The sequence below is a fragment of the Chelon labrosus genome, assembly GCF_963514085.1.
Source record: "Chelon labrosus genome assembly, chromosome: 7".
Lineage (NCBI taxonomy): Eukaryota > Metazoa > Chordata > Actinopteri > Mugiliformes > Mugilidae > Chelon > Chelon labrosus.
In genome coordinates, this window is record NC_140343.1 from 3,912,006 (window position 1) to 3,929,522 (window position 17,517).

At 42.1% G+C, this 17,517-nt stretch overlaps 1 protein-coding gene across 1 annotated transcript in view; it reads right to left on the reverse strand.

Moving 5' to 3' along the window:
* LOC311490481 (carboxyl-terminal PDZ ligand of neuronal nitric oxide synthase protein-like) overlaps nucleotides 1–17,517 on the reverse strand; it is a 201,652-nt gene that overhangs the window by 41,356 nt on the left and 142,779 nt on the right. The window contains exon 8 of the mRNA XM_084547974.1: nucleotides 8,876–9,043. Within this exon, the coding sequence (XP_084404100.1) occupies nucleotides 8,876–9,043 (168 nt within the window). The remainder of the gene's footprint in view (nucleotides 1–8,875; nucleotides 9,044–17,517) is intronic.

Here is a 17,517-nt window from a genome sequence, read left to right on the forward strand (position 1 = left end):
TTAGAGCTTTTATCCAATCATATTTCAGCCGTCATGTGTTGCCAGAGTCAAAGAAATCTGCCTGGGCCTCCACAATTAAAACTAAAATACATCGTAATGACGCTGTTCCTTTAACCAATCACATTTTAAGGTGGAATTCTTGGGCCTTCTCTGTGACCTACGGTAGCGTCAGCTTTTTTGCATCCTCTGATTGGACGGTCAGAGAAACGCTCCGTCTAAGCTAAGCTAGCGGTTCATGTTCATCTGTTGCGAGCTGCACAAGCAAATCGTCCCCGTTAACGTTCTGATAGCTGTTTTTTGAACCCACGATGTCAGAGGGAGGAGAGGTTATTGATTTGGTTGCAGATCTTCTTAGAAAGACATTTTCACAGCGTAGTTTGAAGGAAAAGCTGGATATTGTGAGGAAAGGCCGCCCAACCCTGGAGCTAGCTAACCTGACCCAGCTGGGGAAAGGGAGTGTCCGCCACTTTCAGGTCAGCAACTATGAGCGCTACCCTTGGTTGACAGGCTCTGAAGAGAACTCTAAATAGTTTCTTAAGTTCTGGTGAGTAAAATGAATTATTTTTACATCTTTTATGTATATTTTTGCCATTGAATTGTTCTAAATGAGTTTCTTGCTCTAGTAATGGCATTCATCTCACTGTATGAGATACCCGTCTACAATGCAACGTCCTGTTTTATTGCGTATCCATATTATGTTGATGGTTTCTATAGCAGTGGCGTCATAATGATCGTATTAAGAGGTCTTTTGAATGACGTTGGTGGTCACTGAAGGCCAAGCTGGGAAATGCACGGCCCACCATTGTGTTTTAGGCTAGTATTTAACTAGTCTAAATGAAAATCAATGAACGTACAGGCCAACAGTAGGTCGCCATATGAGTGTTAAACTGTAAATGCACAAAAAAAGGCACAAGAATGGAGCCGATCATCCAGACAGCAGACCACAAATGACTAAATCAGAAACAGCGTTGTCACTATTCCTTTTCCAAACTTAAAGATAGAAGAACTAAACCCTCTTTCTAAAAGTAGAGCCCAGACAAAGGGGCCAATTAAAAAGTGCGCCACTCGTGTTTCGCTGTGGTGGTCCCTTGATAGTAAACCTGCTGCTACCCAGCGGCTCTCTTATCTGAGCGTCGCGAAATTGAAGGAGCTCCGAGCACCTGCGTCGACTCGTTAACGCTCTAATTAGGAGACGGCATCTCGCTGCCTTTGTGTTGCATTCATTGTTCAGAACTGTCTCTAGGCAGAACGGCGCCCGAGGACAATTTTCATTTTCCAGATTTGGTCTCTAACTAGTTTCCCTTCCTTTCTGATTCTTCTTCTAAATGCAAACCATCTGTATCTAACTTCAGAATCACACACAGATATTAAGATTTCTCATGTGGCTGTTTTTTTTTTTCTTTTTCCTTGCTTTCCACTTAACACAGCAGGGATTCATTCACTCAGCGCCTGCTCCAGAACACCTGGGCTGGGATGAATAAAGCCATGAGTCAAAGTTTAGTTTAAAAAAAAAAACAGTAACAATGACAAATTTTGCATTTTATTTTTAGTCTTGAGACAAAGTGTAAGGATAAATGCTTCCAATTCCGTATAACTGGTCTCCACTTTGTTGGTTAGGAGCGACCGGATGAGGAAGAAGCTGCATACTTTATATTATTTTGGATTATCATATTTTTGTAGTAGATCACTGCAGTTGAAACCCAAGAATCTCATTTTGCTAAACACTAATTTTCCAACATCAGTCAACATTGATGACCCTATGGTTGAGGTCATCAATGTTGAGGTAGAACAGAGGTTTAGAAAATGCGCAGGTGCGTTTTAAACCCCCCCACAAAAAAAAAAAAAACTAAAGGAGCTGGTGGTTAGAATGAGCACAATTTGGGAACCCATCACTATCTACCAATGATTTAGCTCAGAGAGTTTCCAGCGCAGCCGGTTATTCAGGCCAAGACTGGTTGTTTCGTGCACCGCTCAAAGATCTATGCAGAATGACTAGGAACCCTAAGATGCAACTCTGCAACTCTGCATGCAACTCTCAAACATAACTAATCAATACTACTCTGACTGAAAACAAAAACCTAAAAGCCTCTGGTACCAAAATCTTGTCCCGTTGGAACAGATTAAAATGTCAATTCAATATCAAAGTTGAAGACGGAGAACTAAACCCTCTCACACATAATTCAACATTTATGATCCTATTCACAACCACGTCTTAGAGGTTTAGAAAATCTGTAGGTGCATTTACGAATAGTTTGGAATGTAAAAAAAAGTGAAGGAGCTGTTGGTTAGAATGAGCACAAGATGGAAACCAATCAACTATCTTCTGAGGATTTAGCCTTCGGGAGTATGCATTGCAGCCGGTGGATATCCAGATTACAGATTACAGATTTCCGGGCCAAGACTGGCTGTTCCGTGCACTGGTCAAAGATCTTTGCAGAATGACTAGCAACCCTAACATGTGAGAATGGAGTTGGAGTTAAGAGACGGCCAACGCAAAACAGTTTAAAACCACTACAAAGGCCTTTTTTTTCCTGTTAGTTTGCTCTTTTGTCTCCTACGCAAACTGTTATGCTGCAACCAAAGCAAACTGATCAAAACAGAAATGCTTCCAGTGCCGAAATCTTGTCAATTGCCTCCAGATTCTGCACATTCGTATGCAGATATCGGTGAAAACTGAAACCCAACTGGACTTATAGAATCAGGAAATTCAGCATAAATCTGAATCACTGATCATCTGCTCTAAAACCACTACAGTAAAAGCAGCACAGACAGTAAGAAAATGAGAACATAAAACAATAATAGCCCTCTGGATTCCCTCCTAATCCTGCAAAAATGTCGACATTATAGAAACCGAAGATAAGGTTCTTTAAATGACACCATTTCACTTTCAGACAAGACTGTCAAACAATGACTGGCCCATTGGTGGTGTAAGGGGATTAGGACTGTTGGTTGTGCGCTGTGACTCCACAGGGTTGGTTACCGAGGATGTACTCTTCACACAGGATTATCATCACAGCGCTGCCTGCCCACGCCAAGGACCCTTTGATGTGGAAGCGTTTGAAACCCCTCCAACACCGGTTCGTCTCCTTTGTGGAGGCAAAGGCTGACGGAGGAATGATCATTTTGCTGGCGCAATGGTTAGGAAAGCATTAGAAACGCACTTACACGTAAGATGACACGAGAGCGCTTGATGATGGGAAAAAGACGAGGCAACGGTCGGAAAGAAATGTGTTAATCAAATGTGGGAAGGAAGATGTAGGTGGTAGAGAAGGAAGTAATGAAAAGTAAACTTAAAAAGATAGGAGGTCAAATTCCATTAAGCGGCGACACAGCAGCAGCAGCTGCAGAGCACGGTTTAGTATCGAACCAGATAGCCGCCGCTGACGCACTCTCTCAATTTCAAGACTTCATTAAACATCTCCACTTCCTCTCATGGCTAAGTGAGCAGTGATTAGCGCTGGCCAGCTCGCTAATTTACCTCCATTTACTGTGACCTCTGCTAAGGCTATGCAGCGGGGTTCAACAACAAGAATATATTTCCCAGTCCCCCCCTCCACCCCAGGGTTGGGAACACAAAGTCACAGCGGCACAGCAGAACCACGGTGGAAGTAATCCCCTCTGAACCTCTTACGGTAATTTCTACCATAATAAGATGGGACAAAAAAAACTCGGCCTTATTGCTTTTATACACCAGTTAGAAATACGGCTAAGCAAAGTAAAAAAAAAGGTGGCAAATGGAGAGGGAATTGTGGCTGCGATTTTTTTCGTTATAATAATACGATTTTTGCCAAGATTTAGTCTAGAAAGGTAGAAAACTGTGAATAATGATAATGACAAACAGTTTAAAACACAACAATCTTCAATTTACAAAGCAGAAAAAACATATTCTAGTGTATTATACTATAAAACAAAAACCTGAAAGCCTCTGGTACCAAAATCTTGTCCCTTGGGAACAGATTAAAATGTCAATTCAATATCAAAGTTGAAGACGGAGAACTAAACTAAACATTGATGATCCTATATACAACTATTTCTTAGGGGTTTAGAAAATCTGTAGGTTCATTTTCAAATAGCTGTTGGTTAGACTGTGACCAATGAATAACCGGCTGATCGATTAATGGAGCAAACATTTAAGGTCTAAAGGAAAATACATAGATAAAAAAAGTGGTTTCTTCTCTTCCATCTGTACAGCCAAACACATTAAAAGAAGCGGAGCCTGGTTCACTGAAGCTTTAAATCAATTCGTGATTGATGCAACAACTTTTTAAAAAGAGGTTGGTTCATGCAGAATGAAAATCTCCAAACCAGACCCAAAGAAAGTAAAAATCCAACGTTTAGCTATCACTCATGTTTTCTCTTTAAAAAGCAGAGAGTGTGTTTGATAAAAGCGTGTGTCAGTACTTTGTGTCAAACAGGTTTTTGTCATTCGCGTATCGCCACTGATGTTGCTGCGGAGTTCTTCCTGGCTTCAAGTCTTGTCACAGTTCAGTGTTGCTGTCGTTGTTGTTGTGTTACATATGACAACGTAACACATTCAAGTCTGACAACTGTGTTAAATCTGCGGGGACCCGCCGTTCCTGACGCTAGGATCGTAAACAAGACGCGTATCTGCCTCAAACATGACTAAGTAGGTTACTTTGTCATTCGGTGAAATGTTTTCAACAAATCCTTTCAGCAACCCTCCAAAAGAAAAAAAGAAAAACAGAACAAAAAAACAACGTCGTCTTTTGATTGTCTGGAGTGAAACTGAGGCAAAGACACCAGGGACAGCCATTTTGTTTTGAGCAGTAAACTCGTTTTGAAGGTCTAAATAACAAAAAAATAAAAGTACACAAACACAAACTCCTCGTGTCTTCATTATGCATTATTATCTGATCAGTGTATAATTTACACAGAGTTTCTTTGAGAATGAAGCCAAGATTCAAACATGGATTTTCTTTTTCTTGGCCCCAAACAGCCTAAAACACTTCCGCTCATTAGCTGACGGTTAATATTCATGAGGTTCAAGTCAGCACACTGGTAATCTAGTTCATGTAAAAAAAAAAAAGAAAAGAAAATTTCACGTCTCAGTGAGTGTTTCTGAGTACTACCCTGACACCTTATTATTACTTTGCTTTGCCGTCAGTGTGTTGACTCTAATTTAACGTGATCTGAGCGATATTAAAAAGCAAAAAGTCTAACTGGTGAGGATTTGAAACCGGCATCCAAAGTTATGTGAAGTTAATACTTGTTTTTGTTTGTCAGTTTTCATTAACCGATTTAAGGAAATACTGAAAAATGTCCATTAAACACTTCCACGGTTGAGGGTATATTTTGCTTGTTTTAACACTTGAATGAAATCCAAGTAATTCACTATATATTTACATAAAATAAAGAAAAAATGCAAATTTACAATTTTAGAAGCAAGCGAACAGTGACCCTGGGATCCAAGCCAAAATGCCTGAGCCAATGATCTATGGAACAGATATATACTGTTGCACAAGTAGCTCAGCAAGTAAATCTCTCCGTGCATCACTGTATACCTGCTTCTAACAAATCTGCCATCCGTGTCAACATCCGACGTTCTGGTGCAGCAATAGCGATGAGTTTTTACGCCAATCCGTAAAAGCTGTTTACCAGAATGGAACATAGTTGTGCAGTCAGGTCCGTTTCCGTCAAAGAAACCATATTTCCATTTGCAGTAAATAATTTCTGGCGGTACAGCTTTGTTCAGGGACCTCCATGCCCTTCCACATTTCTACAGAGAACGCCGAAGGCAGGTAGAGCAGCGGCAATGACCCCGAGGATACAGAGCGTTGTCGACATCTCTGCTGTTGACTGGGACCGAAACAGCATAAAAGGAAGGCTGGAGGTGGAGGTGGGTTACAAAGCAGCTTGCAGGGGAAACGGCACAAGTAGGAAGGCTAAAGTATATTAAAAAATAACGTTTGAGAAAGAAACACGTAGTCTCCCTCAACAACTAGTCCTTAACAGACACTAGTCAAGCAAGTTTCTGATGGGTATCACCCACAGATGTTCCTATTTGATCCCCAACTCCTCCACCAGTCCTTTACAACTGAAGAAGCGACTTGGATGATAGATCGATCGATAGATAGATAGATAGATGAAACGTCTTCAAGAAACTCTACAAGTCCAGCTGCCTTTCTTTAACGTCTTTCGGATATACCATGACCTGGATGACTTCCCAGACCGGCTAAACTAGTTTGAATAAGGAGTCGTGAATGAGAATTGCCAGTGGACGCCTCAGCTGAGCAATCAGTTGATGTGGGTTGGCTAATAGATTAACTATCAGGAGATGTAGCTGGGATTATGAGATGAGTTTAGGTATGTGAAGGTACTGAGTCATCCAGGTCAGCTGAAACAAGGACAACTGGACTTGTTGAGTGTCTTAAAGATGTTCTATCCAAGTAACTTCTTCAGTTCTAATAGACTGGAGGTCAACTGGGGTTTAAACAGAAACATGAGTGAGTCCAGGACAAGGATCTCTTTAAAGACTTGGACGAAACTGTTAAGATCTTGTGTCCTTCCCTAATGTAAGGTACTTTAATGACCCATTATAGACCATGTCTACAAGTCTAGCCCCCCCCTTGTTACAGCTTGTTTTTTGATCACTTTGGCTATCTTCTCCATCCCGGGCAGCAAACAACCTAGAAAGACTCCAAAAAACGTCAGAGAAAACTTCCTATTCCTGATAAGAAAGAAACTCTGGGTTGATTGATGGTGTCAACAAGCATGGATTAGCATCGGGCGTGGCTTTTCCTTTTTAGAGAGCACTGAAAGAATAGAAGGTTTGTTTGTGTAGTTACTCTCACAGCCAAAAGGGGGAGACAAAAGCTAACAGTGTAGATTCAGACTTCTCATATTTCCAAATAAGGTTCAAAAAAGGCAACTGGACTTGTAGAGTTTTTGAGAAGACTCACAAGTCCAAGATATACCATGACCTGGATGACTGAAAACCTTCACAGACGACTTCTCATATTGTTTCAACTGGACGTTTGGTCCAAAGTTTCCAGCAGTTCAGAAGAAAAATATATTATTTTTTTCACAATAGTTATCTTCAGGCTTCAGCTTTATCTTGTGACCCCTTTTGGTTTCTAAGCCCAACGTTGAGAACCACAGACTTGGATATTATTTTTCTGTCTGCTTATTGATAATTCTACTAATAATTCAAGCACTACCACGACAGAGTTACACCATAGAGGAGAAATGCACACAGACAAAAGTCTTACAAGAAACTAACTTGAAGTGAGTGGAAACCAATTTAAATGCAGCGTGGAAGCGAGCCGTTACAGCAGCTCAGCCTAGTTAAGACCACTGGGGAAACCCTGCTAAATGGCGAAGGAAGCCAAGGTCAGAGACAACCTCCTCAGCATAGAACATTTAAAGACGCTTCAACGCAAGATAAAACACTTCCTTTCATGTGCCAAAGCTTGTTTTGACTAATTAAAAAAAAATAAAAAGTTGACACCAGTGTTTCTGCTGGTGGGCACTGACCTCTGGCTTCATCAGCGCATAATTAACAGCATTTATGTACGGGCACGCTCCCTCTCAGTGTGTGAGCCGTCAGTTGTGGCAGCAGTCTGTCCAGCATCGTTCAGGCTAAGACGTGGGGACGACTAAGAAGTTCAGTGTGAACGGGCGCTTTAATCAGGACCCCCGGATCCTTCCTCTGGATGCTGTGAGGCATCAGTATTTAACCGACTCAGACACTTTTGGGTCAGGAGTGTGTGTCGAGTAGAAGTTTCCAGTCTCGAGGCCTTTTTCGAGCCGACCGACAAACTTTATATATATATATGTGTGTGTTGGTCCAGCTCATAAGTCTCAGACCATAGCTGTCACTGTTTACTTCTCCCACTGCAGCCACTCAGACTGGATGAGTGATGTCTGGTGCTGGGTGCACCTGGTACTTCCTCTTTTCAAACCCATATTTTACTGCAGATATGTGGGCAATAACGCCTGCATCCACGTACACTGTGCAGGGGTGCAACAAAGCATTAATCTATCGATAATTTATTTATTTTTTCTCAGTATTCAGTCCTTTGGTTCACTACTCAATATTTAACAGAACTGTACGTAATAAACCTTTATTCAAAAGTTCCATATGCGGATAATATTATTTTGTTCCCCATTTTAAACAAGATTTATTTATAATCTTTATATCACACTCACTTTGATGCAGGCACAGGATACTAAAATTAGAAGGAGCATGTTTTGTGCAACACCTGCTCTGAGCACAAAGCTCTGCTGAATAAAGTAATACACCTTATTTGTCTCTTATACACTGCAGGTATGTATGTTGCGCTGCAGGGGAAAATTGGTGCCGGGGGAACCAAAAAAACAACAAAAAGTCTATGTATCTATACATCAGTGAGGATGAATTCAATATCTGTTCTGTAAACATAATTGCTTTTGTGTGTATCATGAATGACTCCCCAGCTGTCAAGGTTTGCCTCCAGCTACAGCCAAACACAATGAACTTTAGAAAAGAAAAGAAAAGAAAAAAGATCACGCATGAGAGAGCCAAGTCAAGGTCCGTGCTGCTGTCATTGTTCTTGTGACTTTAAATTAAACTGGGTAATTACGGAACCAAAGAATGTGAAGCCACTGCAGCAGTTCCCAAGGCAACATACGATAAAGTCAAGGTTGAAGTACCACTCATAACAGTATGTGGAGGTAGATCTGAAGTGTAAATTAAAAATGAAACATGTTGAAAGCACAAGATTATAGTTTTGTGTAGTGTTGTGGTTAGATAGATATATATATTTCTAATAAACTCAAGCAGATATTTTAGGTATCCGGTACAATTCCCAGATCTACACTCGTCTCTAACCAGGCCTTTTTGGGTGAATGTGCACGGTGTGTTGTGTAAACGCACCTGTGCCACAGCCACTTGTGTCTGCTGCTGCTGCTGCTGGAGCTGCTGCTGGAGCAGTTGGATCTGGTGGTGGACAGACAAGGGGGCACTGGGCGGCAGCGTGCCCGACGCTGGGAGCAGCATCCTGGGGCTGGACAACAGCAGAGAAGCCTCCTCTGAAGCCTGGAACTGGGGAGAAAGAGAAAAGATAAGGTGAGTATCAAAAATGGCATTTTATTATATATATATATATATATATATATATATATATATATATATATATATTTCAAAGTAAAATTAGTCAAAACTACTTAGTTTTCAAAACTAGCTCAACGAAGTTGCAACTGAACCACACAGAAAAGAAAAAAACACGAATGAATAAATAAGTGGAATGAGGACAAGCAATAGCATCGATAAAACGCCTTAGAGAACAAGTGATCATCAAAACAAGACTCTGAATTTGAAATGTAGAGTTGCTGATTAGTTGCACCAGTGTGGAATGAGTGCTGATGACTGAGAGAATGCAGATCAGTGGCCCTGAAATGCACCACTCCAGCGATAATGAGCTTTGGGACTCAGCCCCTCTTCATCTAACGGCACAAAGAATCCTAATTGTTTGAATGCTTCGGTAACCTGTCACACACCGCGGCCTCTCCATCATTCATTCATTCATTCTCCGTCGGTGGTTTTTGTTTTGAAGATATTTCGCCTTAGCCGCACTCCGCCTTGAATAAAGCATCGCTGGTAGTTGAGGGTGAAGAGATGATTTAAGACCACCACGTACAGTGTAGAGAGAAGTGAAGAGAAGCTCGTTTAATGCCTTCCAGCATCAGATCCCCGTCCGTTAAACACAGGGGTGGTCCTTGTCTTTGCTTTACTTTGCTGCATCGGGCCCAGGACGACTTACCACCACTGATGGACCCATCTGTCCATGAGCTGAATCTTAAGAGAAACTGGGTCATGCAGCAAGAAAACGACCCCAAGAACACAAGTCGTTCTCAAGAAGAACAAAATTAATGTTTAGGAACAGCCTAAGGTCAAAGTCCTGATCTTAATCCAATAGAAATGTTGTGGATGGACCTGAAGCAAGCAGTTTATGTGAAGAAACCGACCAACATCTCAGAACTGAAGCGGTTCTGTTCTGAGGAATGGGCTAAAATTCCTCCAAGCCTGATCAGCAGTTACCGAACAACTTTAGTTGCTGTTATGGCTGCAGAACCAGAAACGGCAGACACTGAAAACAAGGGATCACTTACTTGTGGAACTCCCAGTTATGCACAAATGATTCATTTTCTTAAATAAATAAATAAATGCACCAGACTGATCAGCAGTTACTGGAAACTTTAGCCGCTGTAGGCAACTTATCAGCAGTTACCGAAAAACTTCAGTTGCTGTTATGGCTGCAGAAGCGGGACACACCAGATGCGGAAAACGCTAGATGCTGAAAACAAGGAATCCCTCACTTATGCAACTCACAGTTACGTACGAATGATTAATTTTCTTGAATAAATAAATGCACCAGACTGATCTGCAGTTACCGGAAACATTTAGTTGCCATGATCGCTGCACTCTCCTTGAATATTTTTGTTTTCTGTGTTTGAATGTGTTCTCTTTATGGACTTGAGCGATGTTTTGAGTATTTTTTATGCAGAAATGTAGACAATTATGAGAGATGCAAAAACGTTCAAGCAGCACCACATATTTAAAACATTTTCCGTTTCAAAAATGGAATGCCACATTTTATTCTCAAGTGTTCAGTGAATGGAATAAAGTGCAGGCACTTGAGCTTGAATGCACAGTGGCTCTGGTTAGATTTCCCCATCCTTATTCTTCCCATTGGAGTGCTGCAAGGTGAAAAGCTGGTATAGAGAACAAAAAAAAAAGCACTCAGCCCAGCACGGAGACCTTGGGAGTAATATGGAATCTCCAATACCCTGTTATGCCCCGAAGCCATGTAGAAAATGACTAACACAGGTTGAGAGGTCGTGTTGAGTCTCACAGGTAAGGCTTAAAAGACAAGTCCTTACACCCATTTACGTCACGGATTATTATATCCAGATAAAATACTGAATAAAGCTGCTGCTTGTTTCAAACACTGCAATAAGTTGTTGTTTCATATAAAAATGGTTTTACAGTTGATTGCAACACAATACTTTTTCAAGGGCACAATCAGTTAATCTGTTTACCATGACACATTTTTTATTCCCTAGTCCTTTTGTCTTTTGTTATGTCTCCTCCATTTGAATACAGGTGGACCGCTGCCAGGTCTAAGCGCTTATTCCAGGTTGCGAACTGAATCCAAGCAATGTCACATCGCTAACAGGGGAATGCAAAGTGACTCAAAGTGACTGGAACTGTGACGCAGGGTGGGGTTCGCCAAACAAGTCGACACCTGATTAAATTGAACCCGAACCCGCCCAAGTGAATCTACGCCAGAACATTTCGCCATCTGTCTCGCCTTAAGTGCCGTCCGGTGACACGTAGACAATGAGGGGAGCGCAGACTTAAGAGTGCCAGCATGAGCGGGACACAAGACTGATGGCCTGTCTGACATGTGTCTTTTAGGTTAACGAGGGGAAATTATCCAAGAGGACAAGCTGTTTTTATGCCATCGTGTAATGAACCAGCAGGTCTCCTGAAGATGTGACTTAAAGACGTAAAATATTTGTGACAATGACGAGACACTGACGAGCTAAAACTATCTGTTGACAAAAACTAGGGCGGAATTCGCACCTTTTTCTGTTGACGTGACGAGACAGGACTGGAATGTTAAGCGAAGTTTGCCAATCTGAGCCGAGGCAGTTGACGGTAGCCACCAAAACTAGCAAGCTGCCACAAGCCCTGTGGCTACAAATTAGGTAGGAAGTATACGGTATTTAAAGAAGCACGAGCTATTTATGCAACCTCCATAACATTAAGCTAACTATGAAGTTAAATAAGTCTCATCTAAGTACTTTACAAGTTGCTGTTTTGCTCTACATGATCTTATTGCGTTCTGACTTTTTACTGACACATATTTAAACAATGTACAGTAGAGCGTATCACTAAAACTGTCCGTAAATGTAGCTCCTGCAATGAATCGTTCTTGTGTATGCTACCACTTTTATCCGTCTGTGATGTGTGATCCAACATCACTTCGGAAGACGCCAAAATTAGCGTTGTTAGTTGCAGTTTCACTAAACGTAATAATTAGAAGTGGACAAAAATACAATGACTTCTTATTGACTTAAACTATGAAAGATAAAAATTACTAAAATGGAACTAAGATTGATAAATGACCACTGGTGGGGACCTAATATGGTCACCTTATAGGGTTGTGTGTTTCTTATGTGGATAAGAAAGTAATACCAGTAAAGTAAACCACTGCATCTTAAGGTGTTTTTAAGTTAAGGCCCGGACACACCAAAATGACATCCAAGAACAAGCGACAACGCAGGCTATTGTCGAAGATTTGCTCTGGTACACACCGCAAAGACTACAGCCTTCAATCAGTTAACATGCATATTTTTTTAGATTGGGTGAGAGGGAATAATGGGAAAGCAAAAGAGCTACAGCTAGCTGGAGCGCTAGCATGAGCTTCATACGGAGCGGACCTCTACTGGATCATGCTGATCAGTTGGGCTGCATTTTTAATTCCAGGTGTCAAATTATTCCCTCATTGGAACATTCAGGTAAGAAGAAGATGGAAAAGGAAAACCTTCTGTGTGCACCCTCTGGACTTTGGTCATTTGCTTGGTTTAGTCGCTTAATGCTTCTCTTCTATTGCACTGGTTCGCTAAACTGAACGGCCAATCAGACTGATCTCTCTCGCCGACTCATTTCACTGCCAATTTAACATGCTGATGTGGCTAAAAAGGCGCCAAGGTGGGCGTGTGACTACTGCCAACGGTGCGGGACACAATGCCAAGGACTAGGGTCATAGACGCTCACGGACTTTAGTCTTCAGGCACCTTAAAACCCCAACTCAAGACCGGTCATTTAGAAATGAAAAAGCTTCCTGGACAAGAGGCAAAAGTCCAGTTGTCTTTCTTTCAACTTTGCTTTTTTGAATATAGCATAGGCCGGGTAGCTGAGAACCACAGACGGCAACAGCTGATTGGCATCTTGGTGCTGAGGCTATGGGTTCAAGTTATAGTCTGCAGGAAATTAAGGCTAGAGTAAATCTACAGGAAATTATTTTAAGTCTTCGTAATGTACTGACGTAACTGATATGTGTCTATGTTTGTGAGTGACAGACAGAAAAGGAGAGACTTTCTCTTTTCTCCTAAAGTTCTCCTTTAAAACAACTTTAAAACGCTACCTTTATTTCACCGGTGTAACTCTGAGAGGATGTTAAACAGGACTGTGTGAAACTGTGAGCGTAGTCAGGCACACAGCGAAGCTTCAGTAACTGGAAGAGCGAACGCGATGATTCACCGATGAAAGCAACAGAGAGGGAAAATGATGACATGTTTGGCTTTCAAGCACCGTGGACAGAGGGAACTATTCCCAATTATAGAGAAACAGAACGAGTAGACAGACATAAACAGGCTGTCGGCCGCTGCAGAGGAAGACATAACACAGATGGAAAAGAAATCCCACTTCAAATGTACATCTGCACAGTCATCTCCAAGAACAACAACCATTCCTATCACTTATAACAATGATAGTTTAACCTACAAGCCCTTTACAGAGGGCTTATATTTGCAGTCGCAAAATACCACTGTGGACTTCCGTAGAATGTCCTAGGTAGGACTTCAATGGCGTGATGTTTTGAAGAAGCACAGCAGCAGCTTTAACCTTTCTAGAGCTCTGGTTAGGTCACACAGCTCTTATCACGCTCCCTATATAACACTGCAAACAAAAAAACAAAGGCTCAAACAAATATATTCCACAAAACAAGAACCAAAGAGCACACAGTGGGCTTTTCACAGAGATAAAAACTAATCAAAGTAAAAAAGATAATTGGAGCTATGGATTAAAAGGATATCAAGACTTTATCTCTATGATCTTGTGTTGGAAACGTTTTGCCCCCTGTTGGTCATAAAGAACGTCACGCCAAGCCAAAAAAAACACTTTCAAACAAGCTTCCAAATTACACAAAAAGGCAGAGAAACAGCAGGAACAAATCTCCTTCTGGGCCAAACACTGCCTTTTTTGCTTTTTAAACTGAAACATGTCACCTTGTTTTGACCCGCAATTACAGCATCCCTTCAAGCCAGCTTCTATAACTCCAAAAAATGCCACGGCACTGCGGGCCCAAACAGCTACGAAGATTATTCAGAAATTGAACGATGCCTGGAGTGTATCCTATAAAAAAAAAAAAATAAACGGCCGACTGAGCTACAGGAAGGGTGGCGGCATTTGAAAAACTGTCATAAAGGATGTTGAAAAGAGCAAGGTAACAAAGGTGATGAGGATGACGACATCCAAGCATCAATTATCTACTATCTACTACTATTATCCATATCCTTGGAGGGGGTGCAGTCTAATCCTACCAGACCTTGGGCAAGAGATGTGGTACACCCTGGACAGGTCGCCAGTCTATGACTGGACTAACAAAGGAAGATAAACCTCCTTAGTTAGCTCACGTCCACACATCTTGCCAATTTAGAACAATTAATCTAACAAGCCTGTTTTTGGACTGTGGGAGGAAGCTTGAGTAACGAGATTAGACCCACACAGGAACAGGGAGAACAGCGAGTTTGAACCCAAACCCTTCTTGCTGTGAGGTGAAAGCGCTAACCCCTGGACATACACCAATCAGGCATAACATTATGACCATCTACCTAATATTTGTGCCTCCAAAACAGTTGTGAATCATCAGAGAATGGACATGGGCCTTCTGAGGGTGTCCTGTGGTGTCTGGCAACACAATGTTGTTAGTGGGGGGGCTTTGAGGGGAGGGGCCTCTGTGGATCATCCCACAGATACTTGATCAGTTTGAGATCTAGTGAATTTGGAGGCCAGGTCAACACCTTGTGCTGTTCTTCATGTTTTGTTTTTTAGTTTTTCCTGAAGGGTTTTTGTGTGTGTGTCTGTGTCAGGCTGCATCCTGCTGGGGATGGCTGCTGCCATCAAGGAGTGTCATTGCTATGGGGTGGAGGTGCCTGGTCTGGTCTAGATGGGTGCTACATATCTAAATGAATGCCAGGTCCAAAGGTTTCCCAGCAGAACATTGAATTGTCACAAGATGGTCAATGTTATTCACTTCTCCTGTCATAATGGTCATAATGTTGTGGCTGATCGGTGTAAAACGTCAATAATAATTCAAATTGTGTCAAGGCGCTTTATAAAACCCGGCCTGAAACCCCCAGAGCAAGCACTGAGGGGACAGTGACAAGGAAACATTTCATCTTAACAGGAAGAAACCTTGAGCAGAACCTTAAGCACATGTGGAGGTACCCATCTGCTTGAGGCCGGCCAAGCAGAGATAGAAAAAGAGAGAGAGGATAAGGAACGAGATAAACATACATCTGACTAAAGCGTACACATGGAATCTAAACATGATTCAAGCACGTGCACAATACATCACTGATGATGTTACATGAGGGATCGATAATGAATATAAACCAGAGCAAAGACTTAGTGACTATTTCAACACAGCGTCTCTGCGGTGCGCTTACTGCACAGAACGAGACACAACAATCCACCCATGTGCACTGAACTTGTTTGCCGCAGTGAAAGCCAATTACAGAAGACAGCAGAGAAGAATATTCAAAGCGAGCTGGGGATTTAAAGAGGATGGAGGAAAAACAGCCACTGACACCGAAATTCCTCATGATATCTGCTTGAGTCTTGTTTGCCAGAAGGAAACTCTGCTATTACCATCTAATTCCCACAAATAAGCATCCTAGTACAAGTTATTTGCAGAAGGCAGGAGTTTTCCTTAGTCTCGCAGCTTCCTGTTACACCCATTGAGGGAAACGGAGAAACCAGGGAAAAGAGAAAGAAAGAAAGAAGGTTTAAATATGAAAGCGAGACGAAAAGGAAGGAAGAGACAGACGACGAGGGGCGAAGGAAGTCTTTGTTTATCCTCCTACAGTCCGTCCATCTGTCTGTCAAACAAACTGCACCCTCCCACACACAGGCTATAAGAAAACACAGGGAGTCTCGGCAGGTTCTGGCTTCCGTCACTGCCGGCAGCCTCGGCTTCAGATTTACAACTTTGTCGTGGGCTCTTGAGGGGAAAAAAGCCAGAGAGATCATTGTACTGTGGCTTTTCCTGCGATGTTGTATCATGCCGTTAAACTCAAGAGTGAGAGTCTTACTCAGGTGAAGGTGCTCATTTGACACCTTGGGTTAGGATGTCCTACTTCTAAAAAGAATTCAGGGAACAGAACTCTTACTAAGTCAAATATATTGGGGTGATCGTTTGTTGATTCTTGTAGATTTAACTTCACAATTGTTCAACTTTGGTGTATGTACAGCGCACTGAACTGTGCTTTGTAAATCCCGGTACAAGGTAAACAGCGCGGTGTATCTGAAGAGCTCCGGTAGCTGAATGTAATAATTGACTGAAGTTCTACTTTAGATACCAAGCTCAAGGACTTTTTCAGATTTTTCTGTTAACAAACCTCGGGCGAAAGACCTGTGGGCTGTGTGTAACAAAGGCTTATTTAGACAAGTGATTCACAGCCAAAGCAAAACCAAAGAGCCTCTTAAAATAATGCACTGCATTCAATCTTATCTCTGTTTATTCCAATGAGGGATATAGTCTGAACTAAACTCAACTTCTTTATATTCTCTCAGTGTAGGACTCATTTTTTTTCTGTTGGAGACCCTAGATGCAGAGTAACTTTCAACACTGAAAATTGCATCTTTTGAAATTAGTCATTCATTTATTCATTCATTTTCTGTTGTCCTCTGGAGGGTCGCAGGGGGGCTGGAGCCTATCCCAGCTGCCGTTGGGCGAGAGGTACGGGGTACACCCTGGACAGGTCTCCAGTCTATCACAGGGCTAACACAGAGAGACAGACAACCATTCACGCTCACACCTACGGCCAATTTAGAATCTCCAATGAACATAACGAGCATGTCTTTGGACGGTGAGAGGAAGCTGGAGTACCTGGAGAGAACCCAGAACCTTCTGGGTGTGAGGCATCAGTGCCAACCACCACACCACCGTGTAGCCCAAATGCAAGACATGTTGTGGACCATTAGCTTGTGGTGCATTTGTTCAAATGTCAGAAAAGGCCAACAAGAAAAGAAGTCGTGCTGCCAAAAATTGGACGCTGTTGCATGATGCTGACGACGCATCCAGTTTGTGTCTATTACAATGCATGACAGTGTTACTCCACACTTGGACAGTGGTGTTCCTGAGACCTTCTGCAACATCACCAAAGACAAACCAAAACCAGGAGGAACCAGAGGCCACATTACCACTTAGTGATTAACCTAATTTTTGTCACATAACGCTATGCTTGCAACAGCTATATGTTGGGTTAGGTTGGTTAGGTTAGGTTTTTAGCTGAACAGCAAGCTAACATAACCCGTTGCTAACTTTCCACAGATTTCTTATGCCCACCTCCAGCTGGCCTTAGAGAGAGAGAGAAACAAACAACAACCTCTCTTTGGTTCAGGAAGGCCTGCTGGTCAAACTAAGCCACATTTCCAACACAGCGGGCCACGGTGTCAAACAATATGCGGCGGACCAAAAATAGCATGCAGCATGCTTGTGTTAC